This window comes from Camarhynchus parvulus, chromosome 5, assembly GCF_901933205.1.
Source record: "Camarhynchus parvulus chromosome 5, STF_HiC, whole genome shotgun sequence".
Classification (NCBI taxonomy): Eukaryota; Metazoa; Chordata; class Aves; order Passeriformes; family Thraupidae; genus Camarhynchus; species Camarhynchus parvulus.
The window spans coordinates 49,462,945-49,487,187 of NC_044575.1; the positions used below are offsets into that span (position 1 = coordinate 49,462,945).

Consider the following 24,243-nt stretch of genomic DNA (forward strand, 5'->3'; position numbering starts at 1 on the left):
AGTCATCCCAGCATGCCAGGACACAGTGGGAATTCTGCTTATGGAACCCTCTGCCAGTGTTCCTGATCCAGCACACAGGGCTGCCTGCACTGGGCTGGCTCCCCAGGCTTCCTGCATTAAACACTTCCCCAATATCAAATGTATTTGTGTGCCTGTCACTGCCAGTGTGACTTCAGCTACTTGTGTTCCCTGGATAATCACCTTGAACAGAAGATGCCCATTTGCTTTTGACTGTGCTGTAAAACTATTCTTTCATCTTTCCCAAGGTTTAATAAATTTTTTCAATTGTTTGTGTAGAATAGTAAGAGCTGTGTGAATGAGCAGTCTCCATGCCAGTGGATCACAGACTGCCCAGCATGGGTTCTGTTCTGTTCAGGTCTTACCTCACCTGCATTGTGGGTTTGTGTGTGCAGGCACACACACATTTTCCTTTATTTTATCCTCATAATAACAATCTGTCCTCAGTATCTCCACCAGTCAGGAAAATAAAACACTGAGAAGACAAATGAGGAGCAGAAGGGTTTTGTGATCAGATGAGCATTGAGAAGGCAAAGCCTAATTTCCTTTGAGAAGAGCCATAACCCTGTATTTAATTCCTGAATGTTAAGTCTTTAGGGATGCTGTTCACAGCTGACTTGGGTATGAGCAGTGTGTCCTTTGGCTATTAGAGCATTAAGCTCTCCTTAAGGATGGACCTCTAGACACAAGGTCTAATATTGGTCATTTGATCAAATAAATGCAATTTGTTTACATTTTTAATCGATGTGCCCACATTCACTCATTCATGCCCACAGTCCCATGAACACTACCAAATTCTAATGTATGCAGGAAGAGAAAAAATCTGGATGTTGCACATTCAAGGAGCTCAGTCTGAGGTACATAAGGAAGCTTTTTTGAGCTGCAGAGTACCTACAACTATCAGTTGCTTCAATGGTCACTAAAGATTTCAGGTTTCATACACCAAAACAAACAACATTTTTAAATATCGGTTTTTTGTGCCTTAATGTTGTGTTGTTTGCAAGCAAATACTGCATTTTCACACCTGGCTCTTCAATTTCATCCATCAATAAAAATTCTAATTTTGAGAATTAATTAAAGTCAAAAAATTCAATGTAAAGTCAAAAAATCCAATATCTTAACAAAAAATATCAATTAAAGAGCCACCAAAAATAAACTAAAAAAAAAGGACTTGTTTCCAATAGCTGATATATAGCACAAAATATTTAATTGATTGATTCAGGCCATCAGGCACAAGAATGAGTATTCAAATTAGCCAAATTAAAAATGAGTCATCTTAATACAAAACCTTCTGAGTACAAAATTCTCAACCTACCATATGATCTTGGAGAATACTGCTTAAATCAAACTTCCTCCCCATTCTGTGGCTGCTGCACAGATCCATGTTATGGCCCTCGGGTAGGAACAAGGGCAACCTCAAATTTAGCATGTCAGGCCAAGGGTAACAGTTCCCCTTCTGAGCTTAGTCTCTAGCAATGGCTCAGCTGAGAACTCGTAAAAAAAGAGGAAAAGGTGATTGAAAATATAAATAAACAACACCTTGAGAGATTGCTATGGGGTGGATGAGCGTTCACTGCCCTCATTCCAGGAATGGGAGAATCCAGGCAGAAGCACAGTATCTTGGGAATAGTAAGTTAAGTCTCCAGGCAGAGCTGGGAAGAAAGGCAGAGCTCTGTGCTCTATCCACCACACCACAGATCCCTCAAATGCAGCCCAGGAGCTCCTACCTGTGGCCTGGGAAGCCTCAAAACTCAGCTAACAACAAGCTGTAAATTAAGCCATCTTTAATTGAGTGATCTCGTTAATAAGCCAAGGCAGCTCCAGTCTCTGCTTCACCAGGGTCTTGCCTGTGAATTGCTGAGCAGCCCCCAGCCTGAGGGGCAACCAAATAATTGCCCTGCCTGAAAGAGCAAAACAGTGGTAGCTCTGGCATGGGAGGTGTATTGTAAGTGCTCACAGTGATGTTTCACAGTGATGAGCAGACCAGGTCTGTAGTTCTTGTTCTACAACTCACTGCTAAATATGCACAGCATTTAACTTTCCTTTCATTTCTGAAACACTTCATGGATGCCAAACTAATCAAGAATTCCAATAGCAAATCAAGAGGCTATAGGATAAATCTCATTATCCAGAATATGTTTGGCTACTGAAATCCATTCTTTATTAAGCATTGTTTCAGTGTTAATTAACAGTGTCTGATAATCATTATAAACACTGAAACAACAGCCAGTGTTAACCACAGGAATAAAAGATTAGCTGGGTCGAAGAGGGAGATGTCTTTACATCAGGTTTTGGTGCAATATGGGGTTGCATAACTGCATACTCATTTTTTGCATGGCTCTCAAACTTTTCAGGGGCAGTAACTTGATCATGTGCTTTCCAAAGCACTTGCAAACCTTGTCTGTGAAAAAAAAAACGGTTTTAAGTGACCAAAAATAAAAGGGCAGAGAATTCTCAACTGAGATCATTGGGTATTCTGCTTGCCTGCACATTTGGAGAGTTTTGAGTGACCTTAACAGCAGTTACATAAGCATATGGAGAGAAAATAAACTTGTATTAAATGTGTAACACATATGGTCTCCTGACAGGATGTTCCAAGCCATGCAGTGATTTTATAGTCCACGTGCACTGTACAGTCATTCTTTGCTCTCAAAGTAGGAGTCAGAAATAGTCTATCAGCATGAACTCCATTCTTTGTCTTTGAGGGGCAGTCGGTGTGTTAATATTAAAATACACAATGCTAGCTGTGTTTAACAGCAAAAACTGCCATCTACATGAGACTAGATCTTACTAGCTGATAAGACCACATATGACATGGCTATGTGATGTGTATGAGGAGTAACTATTTTCCTGGGGCATGCCATGAGGAACTTTAGGGTAAGGAAAGTGTCCTCAGCAGTTTTATTTTATTTGGGCAAGGGAGCACCATTCTGAGTGTTTACAGAGCAAAGTATGTCACTTGGGCTGCCTAGGGTGTAGAGACTACACCAGACCTCTTCTTTCCAGCCTCAAAGCTAAATCTAATCAGTCTCAGCCCAGGATGAGATTGACAAAGGACGCAGAAGCACTAGTTGTACTAAGCTGGGTTTTCTTGTTATTAAACATGTCCATCAGCCGCATAAACTCTCAGTGCTATTATTCTGTCGTGTTTGGATCACACAAAAGCCTCAGCGACAGAGCCGAGTCCAGCAGACATCCCTTGAGGAGCCGATCTAAGGAATCAGCTCCCAGTACGATCCACTGTGGTGCTGAGTGACACCCTGTGCCGGCTGTCCCGCCAAGCACCTGCCCGGCAGCGCTCTGGGCGGAATCAAAACCAAACCTCCCGTCCAAAGGCACCGCGGAAACCCGCGGCTCCGGCGAGCAGCGGTGCCGCCCGTGCGGGCGCTGCCGGCCCCGGGGCGGTCGCTCCACGGCTCGGAGCCGCGGGCGGAGCGGGGCCGGGCGGAGCGGGGCGGGGGCAGCGCTCCCCTGGCCAGCCGTACCCCGGCCGTGCCCCGGCAGAGCCATGCGGGGCCGGGCCGGGCGGAGCAGGGCGGGGGTAGCGCTCCCCTCTCCGGCCGTGCCCCGGCAGAGCCATGCGGGGCCCCGGGCGGAGCAGGGCCGGGGCAGCGCTCCCCTGGCCGGCCGTGCCCCGGCCGTGCCCCGGCAGAGCCATGCGGGGCCCGCGGGCGGCCCTGGCGTTGCTGCTGGCGGCGGCGCTCGCCCCGCGGCCGGCGCGGCCGCACCCGCAGTGCCTGGACTTCAAGCCGCCGTTCCGGCCGCCGCGGGGCCTCGCCTTCTGCCGCCGCTACGGCGAGTTCGGCTGCTGCGACCCGAGCCGCGACAGCGCCCTGCTCCAGCGCTTCTACCGCCTCAGCGCCAGCCTCGACGAGCGCACCTACGCCGCCTGCGCCGGGCACCTGCAGGAGCTGCTGTGCCAGGTGAGACCCCCGGGAGCCCCTGATGCACTGGGGGATCCCGCCGCGCAGGGCTCAGCACACAGAGCCGGTCAGCCCCTGCACGGAGCTCTGTGTGGGCGTGGATGCTTCTGAGTGTGCTTTGGCCCAGGTGTGTGCATCTACTCGTGCAGGGCTGCATTGAGCCCGGGTGTGGATGCTTTGGCCCAGACAGGGGTGCATTGATCCCATGGATGCATTGATCCAGGCACAGGAACCTTGGACAGTCCAGAGGAGTGTGAGCCATGACATTAATTCCCAAGCCCAGACTGGAGTACCCAGCCACAGGTGCATCAGCCATGGCATTAGTGCCTGGGCACAGGCATGGGTACATCAGCCCACACATCAGTGCATCAGGGGTAGCACAGCCGCCTAGGCCTGTGCTCCCAGGAATGGAAGGATTGACTGTCCATCATCAAGTATCCCAGTGGAGTTTTTGTTCTTTGGCAGTTGTTTAAAAGAGAGGCAGGGATGTTGCTCTTCTTTAGTTTAGGAGCAGCAGTCTCTGAGATAGGTAAGTGGGCAGTTCAGTTTGCACACTCTCCTCACCCTCCCAGGGTTAGGATACCAGATCTGGTGAAGAAACCCACAGGGCAGCTGCCTGCACAAATCTTGCTCCTTGTAATGACCAGCTGATGGGGTCAGGTGCTTTTTTTTGTATTGGGTTACAGAACTTTTAGCATGTGCCGGGTGCTAATAGTCCTGGTGATGGGCGCACAGCAGTGCCTGTGGATGTGGCCTAGGAACCTCTGTGGTGGCCATCCTGCACAAGGGGGAATTTCCACTCAGAGCTGATCTTCTGGGGCCAGATATGATAATGGGATGATCACAGTCTGCACAGAGCAAAGTGTCTCACCCTATCATCAGTGGAGGCCTTGCATGTATGAAAATGCCCCTGAGACAGAGCAGCTCAGCACTGTGCAAGTGTAAACCTTAAATTAATTCAGACAGTGGAGTCTTGTCTGCTGTGCTCAGATGGGATCAAAATGGCTTTTCAGAAATCCTGCTCTTAGCATTTTGCCAGTACCTCTTGGGTTCCTTAAAATGTAAAGAGAAAGACAACACTTTTCCACACCAGGATCTATAGAATTGACTTCTATTTCATCTCACATTGTACTAGAAGCAAAAAACATTTGAATATATTTCTGAAACAAGTGGTGTCTAAGAGTCCATTCACAGATAGGACACCAATTAGTAATGTGTGCTAAGCACTCCTGCTTCTGGAAGTGATAACTAAGTGTCCTGTGTTTGTCAGAAAGCCAACTGTTGAAAATGTCTTCAGAAGCAGAGAAATATTTCCATGTGGGAGCAATGATTCACTGAAATGTTCTGATGAGCTCAGTGCATCACCAGCACAGATGTGGCTACACACCACTGCCTCTGGCTGCACAAGCATGTCATGGAAGTTCAGTCATTGCAAACACTCTAGAAACATTCTCCTTCTATTCATTCATTGTATATACAATTCATATCCTAGACCTGAATTACCTGCGATTTACCCAGCACACTTCTGTCTCTTTCTGCTCACAATTCGGAATTTCTCTCAAATGGGATAAAATTATTTTGACAAGTGTCTCAGTTTGTACTTGTGGATCCCTGCCTTTTCCTGAATTCATAGAATAAGAGAACAATTTGATTTGGAAAGGACCTAGTCCAACCTCCCCTGCAATGAGCAGGGACAGCTTCAACTAGATCAGGTTGCTCAACCTGAATGTTTCCACGGATGGGGCTTCTACCACCTCTCTTGGCAACCTGTTAGGGTATTCCCACCCTCATTGTAAACAACTTCTTTCTTAAATCTGATCTGCGTTGACTCTTCTCCAGTTTAAAGCCATTACCTCTTGTTCTATCACTACACTGCCTTGTAAATCATCCCTCTCCAGTTCTCCTATGGAAGGTGCCATGAGATTACCTTGGAGCCTTCTCTTCTCCACCACACTGCAAGAGCAGATGCCTCACGCTGCTTCTCAGGGAACAGCTTGCTTAAAGGCTTGAGTTTCCAGATGGAGGTGGTCAAGGAATGTCAGGGATAATGTGGAGGTTAAATGCTTTTCTGAAGAGTCCTGTTGCTTTCTCCAGGCTGATAGCAGCAGCAAATAAGACATTGCCTGATGTGGGTGTTCCATCAGATTCAGACTGTTGGAATTCCCCAGATAACGAGCTGCCGCTGAATTCCTGGAACAGACAGGATGCATTTGGTTAGCCTGTCTTAATGTGACTTGTTTTGTTTTCTGATGAGTTATTTTCGTAGTACAAACTTGTTCCAGCCCTACTGAAGTAACTGATCATCTGCCCAGTAGTTTCCTCGGTCCTTAGACCACATCATAGTTTAAAATTAATGAACAGACAGCATCATTTGGAAATGACAATTTAGATCTAATATTGATTCTAGGCTCTGACTACGGGTAGAGCTTCTTGGTATTTTGAGTTATGTGAACATGACAGGATGATGTGAAGGCTAAAGGACCACAACATTTGCTTTCTAAGCAGAGAAATTCAGCAAAAGGCATGAGGCTCCATCTCTTCCAGAATAAAATTTGGAAAATAATTCACATGTCTTGAAAATACCCTAGGACATGCTTAGGTACTTTCAGGCTAGTGATAGATCTCTGAATTTCACTGCCAGTGTAATGCTGCTGTAATTAGCTGTATGCCACCAGGAATGTTGTAAGGAGGGAAGAAGTTGTCCAACACTCCTATTCAGACACAGCTGAGGCCGTGGTGAACAGCCTGCAATGGCAGAGACAGGGAATCCTTGTCTCTGGGCTATTTTTAATTCTGATGCTGAAGCCAGGGCATTGCTTCGTAATGCATAAGATCACTGCTTGCTTTGAAAGAGGCTTTCACAGAATGAGTTGCACCTGAGTACTCGAGTGAGGGGCCTCCACTCTCTGAATGGGAAACCTCCATAGGCAACAACAGATTGAGCTGCCACCCAGCCCTCCCATCTAATTCCCTTTCTATCTCATTTCAATTTGTTTTCTAAGGCAATTTTTTCAGTCATTACAAGTGAATTGACAAATGCTCTGTCTCTTTCTGTCCCTGGCACACCTCGTGTAACCAAGCCAAGTGTGTTACTCAATCTGCCTGTGTAATTTCAGTGTTTTGTTTCACAAGCAATCTTCTTTTTACCACATTAATTGCTGCTCATTTGGAAGCTTAATAACCTTCATTTTGCAATGAATGGCTTGACATTCCAGGAGGAAAGCTTATTGTACACTAATGATCTGTTATATGGCCTCTCAGTTTATTATGGTATGTAACGGAAAATAAAATAAAAATTAAATATTGTGTATGCTCATCGGCTAATTTAAACAGTTCAGAATCTCAGATGTTACATCTTTTCATGTATTGAATAGAGTTGTAATCTGCATTAATAAATGTCTCCCTATAGATCTAGAAACAGCTCCCTATTTTTTTTTAATTAAGCTGGTTTTGCTTAGTAAAAGGAAGCAATGACAGATAGGAATTAAAGATTACAGAATTTATTTAAATAGTGGTTTCTCTTCTGACCTTTATTGCCTCAGGTATTTATTGAAATATAACTTTGAAAATAATTGAGCCTCCACAGAGTCATGTTGCATTATTTGAAGAGCACTTTTGAAGTGCTTGTTGGGAAGATGCATTATAACTGGAAAATATTGTCTTTATTACAAGCAAAAACCCTTGCAAAACAGAACTGAGTCACTTTGGTCAGTTTGTAATTTACAGATAGTTTTACTGAATTGCAGCTTTTTCGTAAGGAAAATGTGTCTATAGGAGTTCTCATCATGGAGACTACAACGAGCTCTGTGAACTTGATCCAGTCCTTAAGGAGATTTCCAAGGCTGCACCTTCCATAAACAAGGGTTGAGCTGCAGCTGCTGCCAGGACCTTGCCTGGATTATGGCCATTTTGTGTTCACTGTCTGAAATCCTGTGAACTCAGCATCCCTCACAGAACTTGGTGACCCATGTCATGATCATGAGATGCCTTTCACCACTCCTGGCTGGGGATGTAAATTATCTGTAGGCAAAGGTCCACCAGCAAAGGCAGCTGGACCCAAGCAAGGATGGTGTCCTCCCCTCCTCCTCCACTTTCACATCCCACTTCCAAGCTCTAAATCACATCCATGTTTGAGGTCCATGCCTGGATTATCAGATGATGAGGTATGAATGTCCCAGGCTTTGGCCCTGATGGCCTTTCCCATTCTATCATCAGTGTGCAGGGCCTGAATCTTCTCAGCTAATTCTTTGGTTTCACTTCTGCTCTGTGATTAATCTTATTTCATAGATAAAGTCAGAGCATCCCAGGAAGAAAAGTCGCTTTCTCCCCAATGCAGTCTGCTAGGGTGGTGCAGCAACATAGGTGTCATTGCAGGGTTTTTGGAAGAGTTCTGTGGTTAGAATAAATGAGTAACAGCTTGAGGAAGTCAGCTTTCACCAGGAACATTGAAGATAATTTCCACGAGTGCTGAGACAAACCCCCTCTCTAAGATCTTTCCCTCTGTTAACGTATCTTCAAAATAAACCGCAACATATCTTGTAATTAAGATGAAATATCTCCAATTAGTATTGCATCTCCAATTAGTATCACTGCTCAGCTGTTTCAAATCTGATCCAATAAATAACTTGAAGCTTTTTTTCCCTCCCTCTAGGAGTGCTCTCCATATGCAGCTCACTTGTATGACGCTGAGGACCCCTCCACCCCCGTGCGGACGATCCCAGGGCTGTGCCAGGACTACTGCAGGCAGCTGTGGCACAGCTGCCGCTCCATCTTCCGCGCTCTCTCCGCAGAGCCGGAGCTCACTGCGCTGGAAAACAACGCGGCAAAGTTCTGCCGCTACCTGTCCCTGGAGGACACCGACTACTGCTTCCCCCACCTGCTGGCCAGCCAGCACCTGAACCAGAACCTGGGGCTGGTGACGGCTGACGCCGAGGGCTGCCTGCAGCTCTGCCTGCTGGAGGTGGCCAACGGGCTGCGCAACCCCGTGGCCATGGTGCACGCCAACGACGGCACCCACCGCTTCTTCATCGCCGAGCAGGTCGGCCTGGTGTGGGCCTACCTCCCCGACGGATCCAGGCTCGAAAAGCCATTCCTGAACATCAGTGAGGCTGTGCTCACCTCGCCGTGGGAAGGAGATGAGAGGGGGTTTCTGTGTATTGTCTTCCATCCTAAATTCAAATTTAATGGTAAAGTGTATGTCTACTACTCAGTTGAAGTTCATTATGAAGAGAGAATCCGAATCAGTGAGTTCAGAATTTCTCCTACTGACATGAATGCCTTGGACCATGGTTCTGAAAGGTATTATACACATGTTTTTTTAAAGATCTTAGAGGGCCACTTGTGCATTTTTAAAGACCATTCATGAATGAGACTTACTTAGCTTCATGTCTTTGCATTCCAGAGTTAGTCCAAGTCCATGCCTAGTGTATTGAGGTGCAGAAGCTGTGTGTCCTTCATGGATGAACTGCAAGTGTGCAGGAGTAAAACATGTACAGTTCTCAGTTCTGGCATATCAGAGGATTTAACTAAACATGGATTAAACATTATTTATAGTTAGTGTTTTGGGGTTATTGTTGGGTGGGGCTTTGAAGTTTGTTTGTTTTGTACTTTTGTGATTACCCTTTGAAATAGACTTCTGCAAAGAATGAGTGAAATTCATTCCAAAGCCAAAGGTTTCCAAAATTAGTATAAACAAACTAAGTGATACCAGACCAAATATGGATTTGGTCCCATGTTTCTCTATCTGAACAACAACTCAACCCTTTGATATTACAAATTTAATATCAAATTAAATAAAACACAAGTCACCGTATTATTATGGAGTGCATTTTAATTGCAAATGTCATTTGTTTGAGTCTGGTCTTGCAGTTGTTCCACACTAATATGCACAGATGATAAGAGTCTTGTTTGTGGAATCAGGCTCATAGATCTATAACCTGTTGCAGAACTATGTTATAGAACCACTGTTTTAAGAGACCCTTGAATATTACTAATTCAAAGACTTTTTCTTCATTATTTGGATTTTATTAGGGGCTTTCTGAACACTCAGCTGTGGATGATTCTAGCTCAAAAATGCACATAGACTAATGATAGAGAGGGGATACTGGTTTATAAAGCAATTTCAGCAATCCAGTGTAAACAGCCCTGTAGATGACAGGTAAGGGGAATTACAACGTGGCACTCAGGAAAGCGGAACAGAAACCTGCAGATGCCAACAGCCCATGAGCTGTCTTGTTTAAGAATCCTCAGGCTCTATGTTTGTAACAATTTCTGTGCTTACTTAGCTTATGGTTAGTACAGCAAAAGCTTAAGAAAACAAAACTGTGGTCCTATTGTGCTTGTGTAGGCTCAGGTCCCACTGACTTCATCCTGAGCTGCTGCCCGAGAGGGAGCTCAGGCTGACATGTGCTGTGCACTGCCTTGGCTCAAATGCATGTGTCTGTTTATCCTCAGATGTTTCTCAATGAATTTTGGTTTTTTCCATCTTCTTTGGGAGGCTGAGGAAGATTCACCTTTGTGTCCATACAGGATCCTCCCTCACTCCTTTGTCAGCTGGAACCTGTGCACTCTTGCAGTTACCTTATCACAGAGGTGCTGACATTTAACAGGAGGTGACAGTAAACTCCATAGCTGGGTTCCTTCCCCCAACTCACAATAACTATCAACATTTCAGAATGGAAAAAAACTGTCTAGATATGAGGTGGTGTAAGTAAAGGTTATAATTTGCTTTTGTAGCTATTAAGATGCGCTGCCAGCATGAAATCTGGACTCTTTTAGAAGCTGGAAATAATAAACTTCAGTTGTTATACTTGGGAACTTCCACTGCATGTATTTGTGGCTTTACCATTCTATAAAATTATAATTTATGTATTTTTTCTCTTTCATGCTATGGAAGGGATTCCAGGAGCATAAAATAAACAAACAAAATAGAGAATTTGGGGTTAAAATTAAGGTAAATTTTGTTGGTACTTCTTTAAATAACCTTTGGTAAATTCAGTTTGTTGTTGAGGCTGCTTTTAACTGCTCTTTAAACTCAAAAGGTCCTGGGTGTGTAATTATCATTTAAGGATTCTTCTCTCTTTAAGAATTTAACTATTCCTTAATGTTTGAGAAGTTTTATGTTCGCCTTGTAAGTGCCTGGCAGGACTGTGCCAAAAGCAGCACAGATGTACAGATGGACTGGAGTCCTTTCTCTTACAATTTCCAGTTGGTTATAAGCTCAGATGCCTTTTCTTTAGTAAATTACAAAGAAAAATAAAAAAGAGGATTAACGAGGAGGAAGAAAGAATCAGAGGAAAAGTTTAAGCAATTAAAAGTATATTTTGTCATGTGATTTCCCAGACTTTCCATATTACACAATTTGGTGTTTCTGTAATCTGGAAAATATGTTAAAACTATTTAAGGTTAGAAAATCAGCTATGCCCAAGAAAAAATCAGTAACATGGATATGGAGGAATTTGTATCAAAACCAATCTGTAGCTGCTTCCATCTGTCAAGAATTACATTATCATGATGTTGCTCTGCCCTTTGCATAGTGCTTGTGCAGTAGGAAATTGCTTTCTCCCTGTTTTCACTTAGGATAATCCTTGAAATAGAAGAACCTGCTTCCAACCATAACGGAGGAGAGCTGCTCTTTGGAGATGATGGGTATCTCTACATCTTCACTGGAGATGGAGGCATGGCTGGGGATCCTTTTGGCACCTTTGGAAATGCCCAGAACAAGTAAGAGTGTATTGCAATAATACCAGTATAGCTAGATGGGATGTGCCTGAGCTTGTCTGTCCCTTGGTGCTGAACCAGATAGTGGCAACTGTGGTGTTTTCACCCCAGAGACACTTTTGGCTAGCTGGGTGCTGCAGCTGGGTGCTTGGAGGCAAATCCAGGCATGCAGGAGCTCTGGTGGCTGTGGAATGGAGCTTCCCCCCCAACAGGGTCTGCTCCTAGGGTTTACTCTGGCAGAGAAGCTTCAAGGTGATGGTGAAGGAAAGGAGTCGGTTCTGATGGAGGGTTTCGATCCAGAACTTTATTCCTGGCCCACAGGCCTCTGAATGCAGCAACAGCTCCAACAGAACTCCCCAAACCGTGTGGTTGCTGGCTCTTTTAACCCCAGGGAGAGGGGGAGGGAAGGGGTAGGGATCCCAGCAACCAGGTACATAGGAGGAGGTCTTAAGGGACAAAGGACACCTGGATGGCCCAATGCCCCCCCAGGGGTAGAGGGCATCCTTTGAATCTGCCAATCACTCGACGCCCTTCTGGAATTCCAGGATTGACAGACAGTGCTAGGAGGGAAAAGGAGAGGTGACTGACACACCTGGGATGGAATTATCAGGGGAGGGACCCGAGGTTCTGAGGTAAACCCTGAAATCACAACACAACAGGGTGGATCCATCCCTATGGCAGCTCCAGGGTGTGGGAAATCAATGCCGTGAAACCCTAGACTTTCCAACCCCACCCTTGCACCCTGCTCTGACTTTTTGCCAAGGTCTAGCCTTATTTCTTTCTCTTTTCCATTTCTTCTCCCAATGCAGATCAGCCCTGCTGGGCAAAGTGCTGCGGATCGATGTGAACAACAACGACCGCGGGCCGCTGTACCGAATTCCCCCCGACAACCCCTTCGTCAGCGACCCCGCAGCGCGGCCCGAGGTCTATGCCTACGGCGTGAGGAACATGTGGCGTTGCTCCTTCGACAGGGGGGACCCTCACACCAAGGAGGGGAAGGGGAGGCTCTTCTGCGGAGATGTGGGGCAGAACAAATACGAAGAAGTCGACATCGTGGAGAAAGGGAAAAATTACGGCTGGAGGGCGAGGGAAGGGTTCAGCTGTTACGATAAGAAACTTTGCACCAATTCTTCCTTGGGTAAATAGATGTGCTCTCCTTTTTGTGGTATTCACATTCTCTGAACAGAAAGAGGCATAATTCACTCTCCCAGGGTTTTTCCTGGGGAAGGCAGTGAGAAGCACAGAAGGAGAAGAGAAAACAATTCTTATCTCTGCTTGCTGCTCCTGTTGTTTGGCACGTATAGAATGTGTTATGGAGATTGTTTACCGAGAGGGATTTGTTAATTGCACACCAGTGATGGTTGTTTTTGATTGGCCAATTGAGTCAAAGCTGTGTCATGACTGTCTGGAGACAGTCACAGGTTTTTCTTTAGTATCTCTTTAGTGTAGTTATGATATAGTATTAGTGTAATACAATATAGCTTAATAAAGCATTTGTTCAGCCTTCTGAAATCATAGAGTCAGAGCACCTTATTCCCTACATTGGGGTCACCCTGAATCAATACGTTTTTTAATTCCTGCCTTCAAAGCCTGGCTGCTTGGTGTCAAACCCACCTTTTTGAGATGTAAACCTCTACTGTCCCTCTAGAAGGGAACTGGCTTGGCATAGATACTGAAAGTACAAATGTTACTGTTTCTGAGTTAGGAGGAAAGTGAGACATGCTAGCTGTTGTTTTTCTAGGTGATTGGTGTTGTTAGTGAAATTATTTCGTGATTCTGTGGTTAGAGGAACAATTTCATCTTTGCCACATAAAATAAGCTTTTGTGCAGAAGCAAGAAAAATTTGGGGGAATTGTATTTTTCTCCATAACTCAACCTTATTTTAAAAAAACAGAGAAAAACATTGACTGATCAACCCTTATGCACGCTGCCTGCTCTGCAGGTAACTGAATGTATTTTCATTTCTTTTAGCTATGCCACAAAGGAAAACATCATTTTATTTTAATTTCTTTAAACTGTTCAAAACTGGATTGAGGATGAAATTCTAGTGAGCATGTGAAGTCAGAACATACTGAATTACAAGGGCTGACGTGGACCATGTCTTGTGCTGGAACCTCTTCTCAGAGGTTCAGGGGCTGGCACTGATTTGCATTAGCTGAGATTCTGATTCTTTTCTCTTCCATGTGCTGTGTGTTGTTGTCTAATTTTCTTCCTAATATTAACTCAGTTTAAATTCCTTCCTTTTATTAGCTTTGCTATAAGTACAAGTGATTAACTAATTTTTTATAAAGATGTCAAGAGCAGGGAGCAGATTTTTTGCACTCCCTTTGCTGAAGCAGTTGTCAGAGAGCTCATTTATTGCTCTCCTGTGTGACAGTATCCACATGAGCATTCATGGCAGACACTTTACTGAGGTCTCCAGGGATTCAGAGCAATTTTTGATGACTTTAGAGACCCTTTGTTAGAACAGTGAAATGTCACAGCCCCTTTAGAATGATAAGTACAGCTGAAGTGTGGAAAACACCTGCTTTAGAGGAAATTCCCCTGGTGCAAATTCCTTGCTGGCAGAGCTGCTGGGTTTGCTACTTGCAGCATCTGCTACATGGGCAGGGAGAAAGGCTGTGAGGATGAGGAGGGAAAGGGTACCATGAGGTACCTGTGAGCCAGGAGTTTCAAAATAATGGGGAGGAAGCATCTAATGGAGACCCTCAAAATCAGGACATCTCACTCCATTTTACATTTGTCTTATGTTTTACCTTATATTTCCCAATGAATGTGCCAGTACTACATCATTCATGCCTCTGCCATCCCATAAATATTTGATGGTCCTTTCAAGTTGCTTCTCCATCTCAGAGGAACAGAAGCTATTTGTGCTGACATCTGACATATCTTTTCATCAGTGCCTGCAGTCTGGAGTCAACCATATCTTTTTTTCCTTTTACCACCTAGACAAAGCTGCATTGGGCAAACATTTCCTGCATGGGTGCAGTGGCTCTAGGAGTGACCTGTGAATTTGCAGCTAAACCAGACAAGCTCTGTAGAAATGTGCCTGAAGTGGCACTAACAGAGATGGATTGCAGTGGGAGGAGAAGGGCTCAGGAGAATGCTGAGGTGTCTTGGTGAGGGACAGGGCAATCAAATGTGATTCTGAAAAGGTGAAAGTCAAACTAAATACAACTCCACTGGAAATTCATTTAAATAGAAGATGCACCAGGGAACCTGATTGTACTCTGCCAGTCTCAGAACAATCTAGATAAAGAGCTATTCTGCAGCATGTGCAAAACAAGTGACAGATCTTTTCTGCCTTACAGATGATGTGCTTCCAATTTATGCATATCCACACAAAATGGGGAAATCTGTTACAGGAGGCTACGTCTACCGAGGCTGTGAGTCTCCAAACCTGAATGGCCTGTACATATTTGGTGATTTTATGAGTGGGTAAGTATACACTTAGGGCACTCACAGAGTTGTACCCCCAGCCCAAAATCCCCCCCAAAAAACGGCCTGATAGCCCTTCAACCCTCCCCTCTTGTTTTTTCATGGGCTTGTGTTGCCCTTGAAGACAAGGGCTTGCAGGGTGTGTCGTACATTTGGGTTAATATTAAACAATCTTTCTCTCAGAGAAATTGCAGTTCCTATTGCAGCTAGTGTGGGCAGGAAGCATTAAATATCCATTCAGGTGTCTATGCTAACATTCATAAATCATCTGGGTCAGGCTGTGGATGTGTTCTTTTGCCTTGCAGACGCCTGATGTCTTTGAAGGAGGATTACGCTACTGGAGAGTGGCAGTACAGTGAAATCTGCATGGGGACAGGACAAACGTGCATGTTCCCTGGGCTTATCAATAACTACTACCAATACATCATCTCCTTTGCTGAAGATGAAGCAGGTAATCTTTTAACTGAATGGCATTTTTCTGGTTTCTCTTCAGAACAAAACACCAGGGAGGGGATCAGAGAAGGCAGCAGGTTGTGGAGAGGCACAGCACGAGTCTTTAAAATGCCAGATTCCCAGCATCTCCCAAATACCAAACCAAAGTTACAGTGCTAATTTTGAGGTCTGAATGCCATGCAGTGCCTGCAGTGGGAGATGGAGAGTCAGTTGCCTTGGGACTGAGTCTGGTGTGCTGGATGTGCTGCTGCCCTTCCCTCTGGAGAACAGGGAGCAGAGAGGGGCAAATAGAATAAAACAAACTTAGAAAAGAAACCTCATTCTTCACAGTGCCATGCCGAGGGTAATGCAGGCCGTGGGAGCCACAGAAGCTGATACCCAAGGGAGACAAAGTCTATCCTCCTGTCTAGTCAAGAAGGCTGTGGGCATTCTTAATGGATACAGGGAAGCAGATGTCAAGAACAGCAATTATATATCTGCTCACCCGCGGCTGGGGTATTTGTACCTCTCAAGATGAAGCAGATCAAAAGCCTGTGTTATGTCTTGCATGAGGCATCAGCAAAAGAGTCTTTAAGTCCATATTTTATTAGTGCCAGCTGGGATTTTGCCTTGCATAGGACTGAAGGATACCATCTCAGTAGAGCTTTGCTGTGTTTCCATGACTGCAGACATTTTGATTTCTGGAAGGGAACTGCTGCTGTGATTTGAAGAGGAGGAAATGAAGAGTCCTGGGGTGCAAGCTGGTGGTGTCTCCCACTGTTTGAGCAAGGGTGTTGCAGAATGTGCAGCCCATGCAGCCCCTGGCTGGGGGCAGGCAGAGGATGAGCCCCACAATGTGTGCTTCATGTGTGACCCAGCAGTGCAGGAGTTGTGCTCTGCCCTGCTCCAGGGAGGTCTTGGCTCGTGATCACAAGCACCTGCTTCCAGAATGCCCCAGCTTTTAAACATCTGGTTTTTCCTGCAGATTATGTCAAGTTTGGATGTTGCTCAAATCATATAAATGCAAATTTTATCTTGTGAATGCAAACCCTCCAAGTTAAGTATTAGCTTGAAAGTTTGACTTTTTTTTAGAGTTAAATTCAATTTTCTTTAATGGTTAATATTAATGGAATTTACAGCTATTTCACAGTGCTGTAGGAGAAGGATATGTTAACCTAAAATCAAATAACTTAGTTCAAATCAGCTTTGTGCCAAGTGCAATATCAAGCTGTTGATTGCAGCCCTTGCTCATGCACATGAGGCTGATCTCCCTCATCCTGTGCTTGTCAACAGAGTCTGGACAAAGCATGGGTGAAATGCTGCCACCCTTTTGCCCTACACTGTACTTTGCATAAATATGATAGAGCTGAGTGGAGATTTGGGCTGGAGTCTTTTTTCAGAGGCAGTTAATTGCCTTGTGTTTGCTTTATAGTAATGGAAAGAAATCTGTGTGATAACAGTGTGGTGAGGATGCTTTATCTGCTGTGAACAGTCTTCTCTTCACCTTTTTTGTGTACTAGAAATCTCATGTTTTACAAATTTGCCACACAGTTTATTTTAACAGGGTTTTCTTCACAGAAGCATTGAAATTTTGGAGTTGTTGCTCTGATGGATGTTAATCTACCTGCTGCAGTGGGTGTGTAAATGTTGTGGGGAGATCTCTATTTATGGCTCATTGCAATTATAAAGCCATCAGTCCCATCCCTGGCCAGCAGAACCTGTCAGAGACCCCAGGCAGTGTGTCTGTGGGTCACATGTGTGTAGCCTGTGTGCTTCATGGCCTGAGCATCCAAACTCCTGCCTGGTAACTTCCAGGAAAGAGGGGCAGGATGTAAAACACACATCACCACAAAACTCAGTGCTAGCTGTTTCCCATCCCCATTGGGACCAAGGCTGCCTCTGGCTTGTCATTAATGAAGCTGACCAGAAAAATGAAGCCACCAGCCAGGGGTAGGCAAAGGTTTGTGCCCTGGGATTATCCAGGAGCTCAGCCCAGGGCAGCACAGGAGAGCAGGAAGGAGGACGGAGGCTCAGCCTCAGCTGCCACCAACGGCCTACACATTCCTTTGCCCACACTGATCTCTCTATTCCTTCCCCTCTTCCCCCTGGATTACCCACAGAACACCCAAAATAATCTCCCTTATTCACTAAGCAAGTCCACAGAGCCTCTTTTTCTATTTTCTCTCATTTTTGAAATATTGCAAGTATATTTTTTCTCTCTGATCCTTTTTGTTGCACTTCTCAAGCACTTGAGCTCTCAAAATAGTGCCAGAAGGACTGTATATCCCAGTCTCCCCTGCACAACAGGAGAAGAAGGATAGAAATGCAGTTAAGAAAAAATAAGTCAAATAAAGGGTGATGGACATTGTTTGGTTGAAGGCTGAGCCCTGAAAATGTGACCTGACAGAGCTGTGATGAATCAAATGCCTTTTGTCTGAGATATGTCTCACTCTGTGGGTGTGCTAGAGAAAGCAAAAGCAAAATCTTGTTCCCCTGTAATTCACCCCAAAGGAGTGCTTCACCCAAATGACCAGAAGACAGTGAACTTTCTTAATTTCCTTTCATTTCAACAAAAGTAATTCAGGGTTTACCTGGTTTACTTTTGAGAAGTCAAAGGACACAGATCATAATGAGATGACAAGGAAGGTCTGGGCAGGTGAACCTGCACTGGAAATTTGTCCAAATAGTAATTCATGACAATTTGTAAAAGCTACTACTCACTAAGAGTATTTTATGCCAGTGGACTGCAGATGACTCTCAGACCCATGATGCAGAGTTAATGCCTTTGTGCTATAAAGGACAGAAACTCCATGGACAGTTTTCATGGGTGTGTCTGGTTTTCTTTTACCAGGGGAATTGTACTTCCTATCTACTGGTGTACCAAGTGCCACAGCTCCTGGTGGAGTGGTGTACAAAGTGGTGGACACCTCCAGGTATGAGATGTTCTTGTTGCAAGGCCTGGTGATGGTGCAGTGAGTCCTGGTGTGGATGGTGTGGATGTGATGAATCATGTTGGCTGACTAATTAACTCTCCTCCCATGTTGGGCTCTTCTGGGGAATTCAATCAAGGAACATCTGGAGCAACCCATTGCAGGTCTGTTTTGCTCCTGCAGTCGTGGGGGTCTACATGCCTGGTGCCAAACTTTTATGGGGCTTGTGGGTGTTATGTGGGTTTGGAGATTTCCTGAATGCTAAAGAAGTATTTTATGGGTGGCTTGTCTTTCTTTGGCAAAGTTTCTCTAGATGTCTGCCCAAAAGGAGGCACTTTTTCTCAAGGTGTTTTTTCTGGGTTCCTCTCCATCCCTTTTTTCATCTCCCACAAGAGCCCTGTTCCCCCAGACCACGGCAGCCAAAGCTGGACCAGCACGACCTGCAGTGCTTTCTTGGGCAAACCAGACATGAAAAGCAAAAAGTACATTCTTCTTAGTGTTTCAAAGAGCAATATGGATTGAACAAGAAAAAAGGACCATCATTACACCTCCTGGATTCCATGTGCCTGTATCTGAGACTGGGCAAGGCAGGGAATAGCTCTGTTTTATGGGAAGACTTACAGCTGTTTTTTCCATCTTCCTGTTTTTAAAGTGTTACTATTATTGGCTGAACACCAAGCTACTTTGAGCCAGAAATGGAGAGTGAAATTTTTTACAGCTTTTTTTTTTAATGTATTAAATTTACAGCTTTAGCTATCTGAGGATTTTGAACCAAGCCACTTGTCTAGTTTTATGTTTTATGAAACCAGTCCCCAAAATTAAAAAGCCCCCAGATCTGTCATGTGTTTCCTCCAACTCTCCTCTGTCAGGAGCATTTTCCATTATCTAATGCAACAGAAGAGTTCCTGTAAACTGTGTATGAAGAAGCTGGTGTTACGCAACCTGTGCAGAAATAGAGAAAGCAGGAGTCAAACACCAGCCGTGAGTTTAAGCTTAAAAAAAGCTTCATTCATGTTCAGAGTACCAAAAAAAGCAATTGGAAAGTTCATGAAAGTAGGGAACATCCTTGTATAGACAGTTGAGAGAGAAGCTCTCTGCCTTCCACAGAAATGTAAATGCAAACAATCCTAATTACCCAGGAGTTATACCCTCCAAATGCATTTTTGAACCAGTTTAAAAACCTCTGAAGAAGTCTGAGGATTACCAAGATGTTTGTCATAGGAAAAAGTGGTGATGAGCTGGATGTGACTTCCCAGAAGTGAGATACATCTCTGTGGCAAAAAAATTGTGTCAAAATAAAGCACCATACTAAGACAAAGCCTCTGAGGAGACACTTAGAGTTCTTTTCTGAAACTAATGCATTTTTGGCACGACATTTGTTTGGGCTTTCTGTATGAATAATAGTGTGTTATTTTGCTTCCGTGAAAACAGTCTGAAATCTTGCATACACATGACCTTTGTGTCAGATGTTCAACATATACTGTCTAGTTTTGTAATTTTTATTTTCATTTTGATTGATTTCTTTCTGTAGTGCTTGAACCTGCCAATGTTTTATTTCCTTAATGGCTTCAATAGTGTCAACTGAAAACACAGACAGAGGACTCCACTGCTTTGTGAATATTTGGACTTTCATCAATGGTGATCTGTGATTCTTTAGTTATGTTTTCTAATGTAAGAGATTAGTTGCATCATTTAAACAGACTTTTTCTTTTTCCCAATAAGAATTATATTCTTAGAAAAACAATGGGAAGCAAAGTGTTGCAATGCCAGAGGAAAGGAATTAATTGTACAGTGTATGTGTCCCTTTCTTTGAAGGACAGCACCACCAGGAAAATGCCGAGTTGAGCCATCGCCAGTGAAAGTCAAAAGCAAGCGCATCCCATTTGTGCCAAAGGAGAGTGAGTGCAACTCTTGCTGTTTATTATTGGTTCAAGTTAGCTGGCAGTAGATACAAACTCCAGACTTACACTATCTGTCCACATATGTGGAAACTACCCAGAACTTCACTCTTCAGGGTATCCTCAAAATTAAATCTTTCCAGATGTTTTGGATCTGAAGAGTTGGTTCAAATAAGTCATACAGTATTTCCTCTTTCCTGGCCATGTGAAATTTCCTTTGTAGTTTCTGACCCTGTTCGTTTTCCCTTTTCCATGCCACATTGTACACGTTTCATTACCACCAGCTTGGTTTCCCTGTAACTGTGCCTGTCCAGAGACCCTGTGCTCAATAGTGCTTTTCAGTGACAAGTGATTTTTTGCAGTAGCTTCAAGTAGTGGAGAGGATATGATGGGTAAAGGGTTAGGAAGTAGCTCACTGAGCAAGATGAGAGCTGAGTCATTGTTAGTTGAAAGTGAGAAAATATGGGATGAGAAAATGCTCCCAAAAGAATCAGTGATCACACACTGAGGTGAACTTTTGGCTTACCCAAGCCCTCCAGGGCCTTTTGGTTGCTTCATGCTGCATGAAGTATTGTACTGCTAAAGCTGGAATAGTCAGTGGAGCTGAATCTGCAGCAAGCCGAGTACTCTTTATATGAGGTACAAAAACCTAAACACAATATTAGGATCTTACGTGAGGTATAAAAACCTAAACACAATATTGGGGTCTTACGTGAGGTACAAAAACCTAAACACAATATTGGGGTCTTATGTGAGGTACAAAAACCACAATATTAGGATCCCAAAAGTAGACTAGGGAGTATCACTGTTCTTTTCCCCTGTGCTTTTAATTTACACATGTAGGTACCTAGGCAGCACCCCAACAAATTCCCTTCCAACTCTGCATAGTCCATGAACTTTCATAGCCCATGAACAAAGCTAATGGTGCTGCAGGAACTCCAAAGTCAGGATACTTTTATTTAATTTTTAATTACATTAATCACGTTACATGGCATTTGAGTCACTAACAGTTCCTACAGCTTTGGCTTCAGGGAATCATGAGGGCACTCAGCACCTTGCAACACTGAGTCTTTAAGGTGGAACAAACTCTAAAGCTAATTATTGACTGCTGACATGCCTGGGCACTCAGTATCTTCAGAGATGTTCTCCTTTTCTAGCTAGGCAGGGAGCTTCCAAATATTAGTGACTTGGTTCATGTTCAACCACTTTTGTCTGTTTCTGCTTATGCATTATTCTCTACACAAGTCCAAAGTTCAGTTTTTTAAACTATACATATAACTAAATCTTTTGGGCTTGTTTACAAGGCAGCTTTTGTCATAAATTAAAACTTAGAAATGGTGGAAGAGATTCTACCTAGTGTGTCAAGAGCTACACTCTCTTTTTGGTGAAAAATAAGCGTGGCCATTTTGATTCAGAAGCATGCAAACAAGGTTGTGTAGCTGTAAATATTTATTGGTTTATTTATTAGTCTGTTATTTAGTCTTTTATTTTGGTTAGTATTTAGAATGTAACAGAATCACCAGGGCATGTGCCTTGTATTAGCTATGAGTGCATTTTTGGAAGTGTATTTAATAAAGAGTTTAATAGAGAGTGTTATATAATGACATTTTGATCCAGTGAGGTGAAAAGCACTCCCAGGTGACCATTAGCTGTCATGCAGTCCTACACAGTATTCAATCAGTCCCCGGGTTTTCAAGTGCTTTGCCAGACCAGGCTCCAGCAAATGAGCTGTGCACAGGTAAGGCCTTCAAATCTGTTTCTTGCCTTGAGAACCACAGCTTTCAAAGGAAGGAAATATTTTCATGTCATGAACACAATTCGTTTTCAAAGAGCATGTGGTCCAAAAGCATGGACCACTGTGAGGGTTTGTCTTTTGGGGACAATAGATACTAAGCACAAATAAGACAGTGATATTTTTCCTCCTCTCTGTACTACAAACAAAATGATGAATGAGGATGCATAAATTTGGGATATAATTCAAAGTCATGATGTCTTTGCAAATGTCTGTGACACTGTCCCAGCTCTGTTGAATGTTATTCCATGAAATTCTGAATTGCTTCCTTCTGGCAAACTAAAACTTATTTTTAAGCTAAAGATAAAACACATGTGAATAAGTAAACCCAGTAACACCTGGAAACTGTGACGGCAAAGAATTCTCATCTCTTCAGAGTTCAAGGCTCTTTTATTTTTTTTCCTTTTTTTTCATAAGGAAGAACAAACCCAACCCCAAATCCTGTTTTATGTGTTGTCCTGGCAACTCTGTTCCTCTTGCACATTCCAGTTGCCAGAGAGAATTGATTTTGAATGTTCCTGATTTCAGCTCCTCTGAATAAAGCATCTGGCCCAGTGGGGAGGCCACACTCTCCTCTGGTAACCATCCAACCCTCAGTAATGAAGAGAAGAGCAGAAATAGAGCCTGTCTGTAATGTGCTTTCGGCAGCTCTTCACCGGGATATGGTGTAGAGCTCCTCTCCTGACTGTGAAGCTCCAGCACCGACCCTTTAAGGGCCAGGCTGACATTTGCCAAGAAACCTCTTGGAGCTTCCTTTTTGGGAGAGGCTCAGTGTTGGCACTGAGCCCTGCAGTCCTCTTTGCTAGCTAACAGCAGCCAACATTTTCACTGAGGAAATACAGGGTCGCTAAGAGTGTCGTTGCTTCCCAACAGGACCAAGTAGACAAATTCCAAGAAATTAGTTATACAAGTCAAAAGGAGTTTGGTGTAGTTGGTTTCAAGCATTGCCCAGAGAATGACAAACTCACGGTTCTCTACCTTTTCCCCCCAACAGAGTTTATTATGAAAACACCACCACCAGCAGCACATCCCCGCCTGCAGCCCACGGCCGAGGCTCCGCGGGGAGGCGTCCCAGACCCGCGGACCCCAGCGCCGCCAAGAACCCGACCCGGGCCGGGCAGAGCCCCCCGGCCGGGGAAGGGGCCGGAGGAGGAGAAGGGGCAGCGCAGGAAGCAGAAGAAGAAGAAGGGCCCCGGCAATGGCGCGGTGCGGCTGATGCGGCAGGGCCGGCGCGGGCGCGGCCGGGGCAGGCTGGAGGTGTTCATCGACGGCGAGTGGGGCACGGTGTGCGACGATGGCTGGAGCCTGCCCGCCGCCGCCGTGGTGTGCCGCCAGCTCGGCTTCCCCCACGCCGTGCGGGCCGCCAAGAAGGCGGAGTTCGGGGAAGGGAGCTCGCTCCGCATCCTCCTGGATGATGTGCAGTGCTCCGGGCAGGAGAGGACGCTGCTGGAGTGCTCGCACGCCGGGGTGGGCACGCACAACTGCAAGCACGAGGAGGATGCTGGTGTGGTGTGCAGCCGGGAGGAGGTGACAGACTGGTGACAACAGCCAGCTGAGGGACTTGGAGTCATCCCTCTCCTGCCCAACCCTCTAAACCAGCTGCAGTATTGAGGAGGGTGTGCCCTGCCATGGGGATGCTGCATCTGTTTAAAGTAATCTTATGTTTTCTTCATGTTTGTCCCCACGCATTTGCCTCAGAGGGAAGAAAAAAAAAATGAAGCACTGAATTGAGTACGTTGTGGGCAGGGGCTGCATTTCTATGGGTTTTTTTTTTTGCAAGCATCAGCCTTTATAGATCAGAAAAAAGATGCATCCTGTTGCCCTTTCCCATTTCCCGTCAGCCTTTATAGATCAGAAAAGAGATGCATCCTGTTACTCTTTCCCATTTCAAAATATAGCACTCTTCAGCTGTGCATCACAATGTTTTGCCAAAAAATAAGTTCCCAAATGACTGTGTTTCACTCTTATGGAAGCATTTGCATTGTTTGCCTTGCTTTGCCACCTGCAGATCTAAGCTGAGGTTTCTGAGGACGTGCCTTTCTAAATCTGTGCCTTTCTTTACAAATTACAAAAGTATATATTTTTTTAACCTT

At 44.6% G+C, this 24,243-nt stretch overlaps 1 protein-coding gene across 1 annotated transcript; it reads left to right on the plus strand.

Annotated features, from left to right (window-relative positions):
* The first annotated feature begins 3,674 nt into the window (after window positions 1-3,674).
* HHIPL1 (HHIP like 1) lies at window positions 3,675-24,243 on the plus strand. The gene is made up of 9 exons (XM_030949685.1): window positions 3,675-3,941; window positions 8,593-9,239; window positions 11,520-11,663; window positions 12,470-12,798; window positions 14,972-15,098; window positions 15,404-15,549; window positions 18,382-18,463; window positions 20,276-20,358; window positions 23,145-24,243. The coding sequence occupies exons 1-9, from the start codon at window positions 3,675-3,677 to the stop codon at window positions 23,690-23,692; spliced, it is 2,373 nt and encodes a 790-aa protein (XP_030805545.1). The 3' UTR covers window positions 23,693-24,243.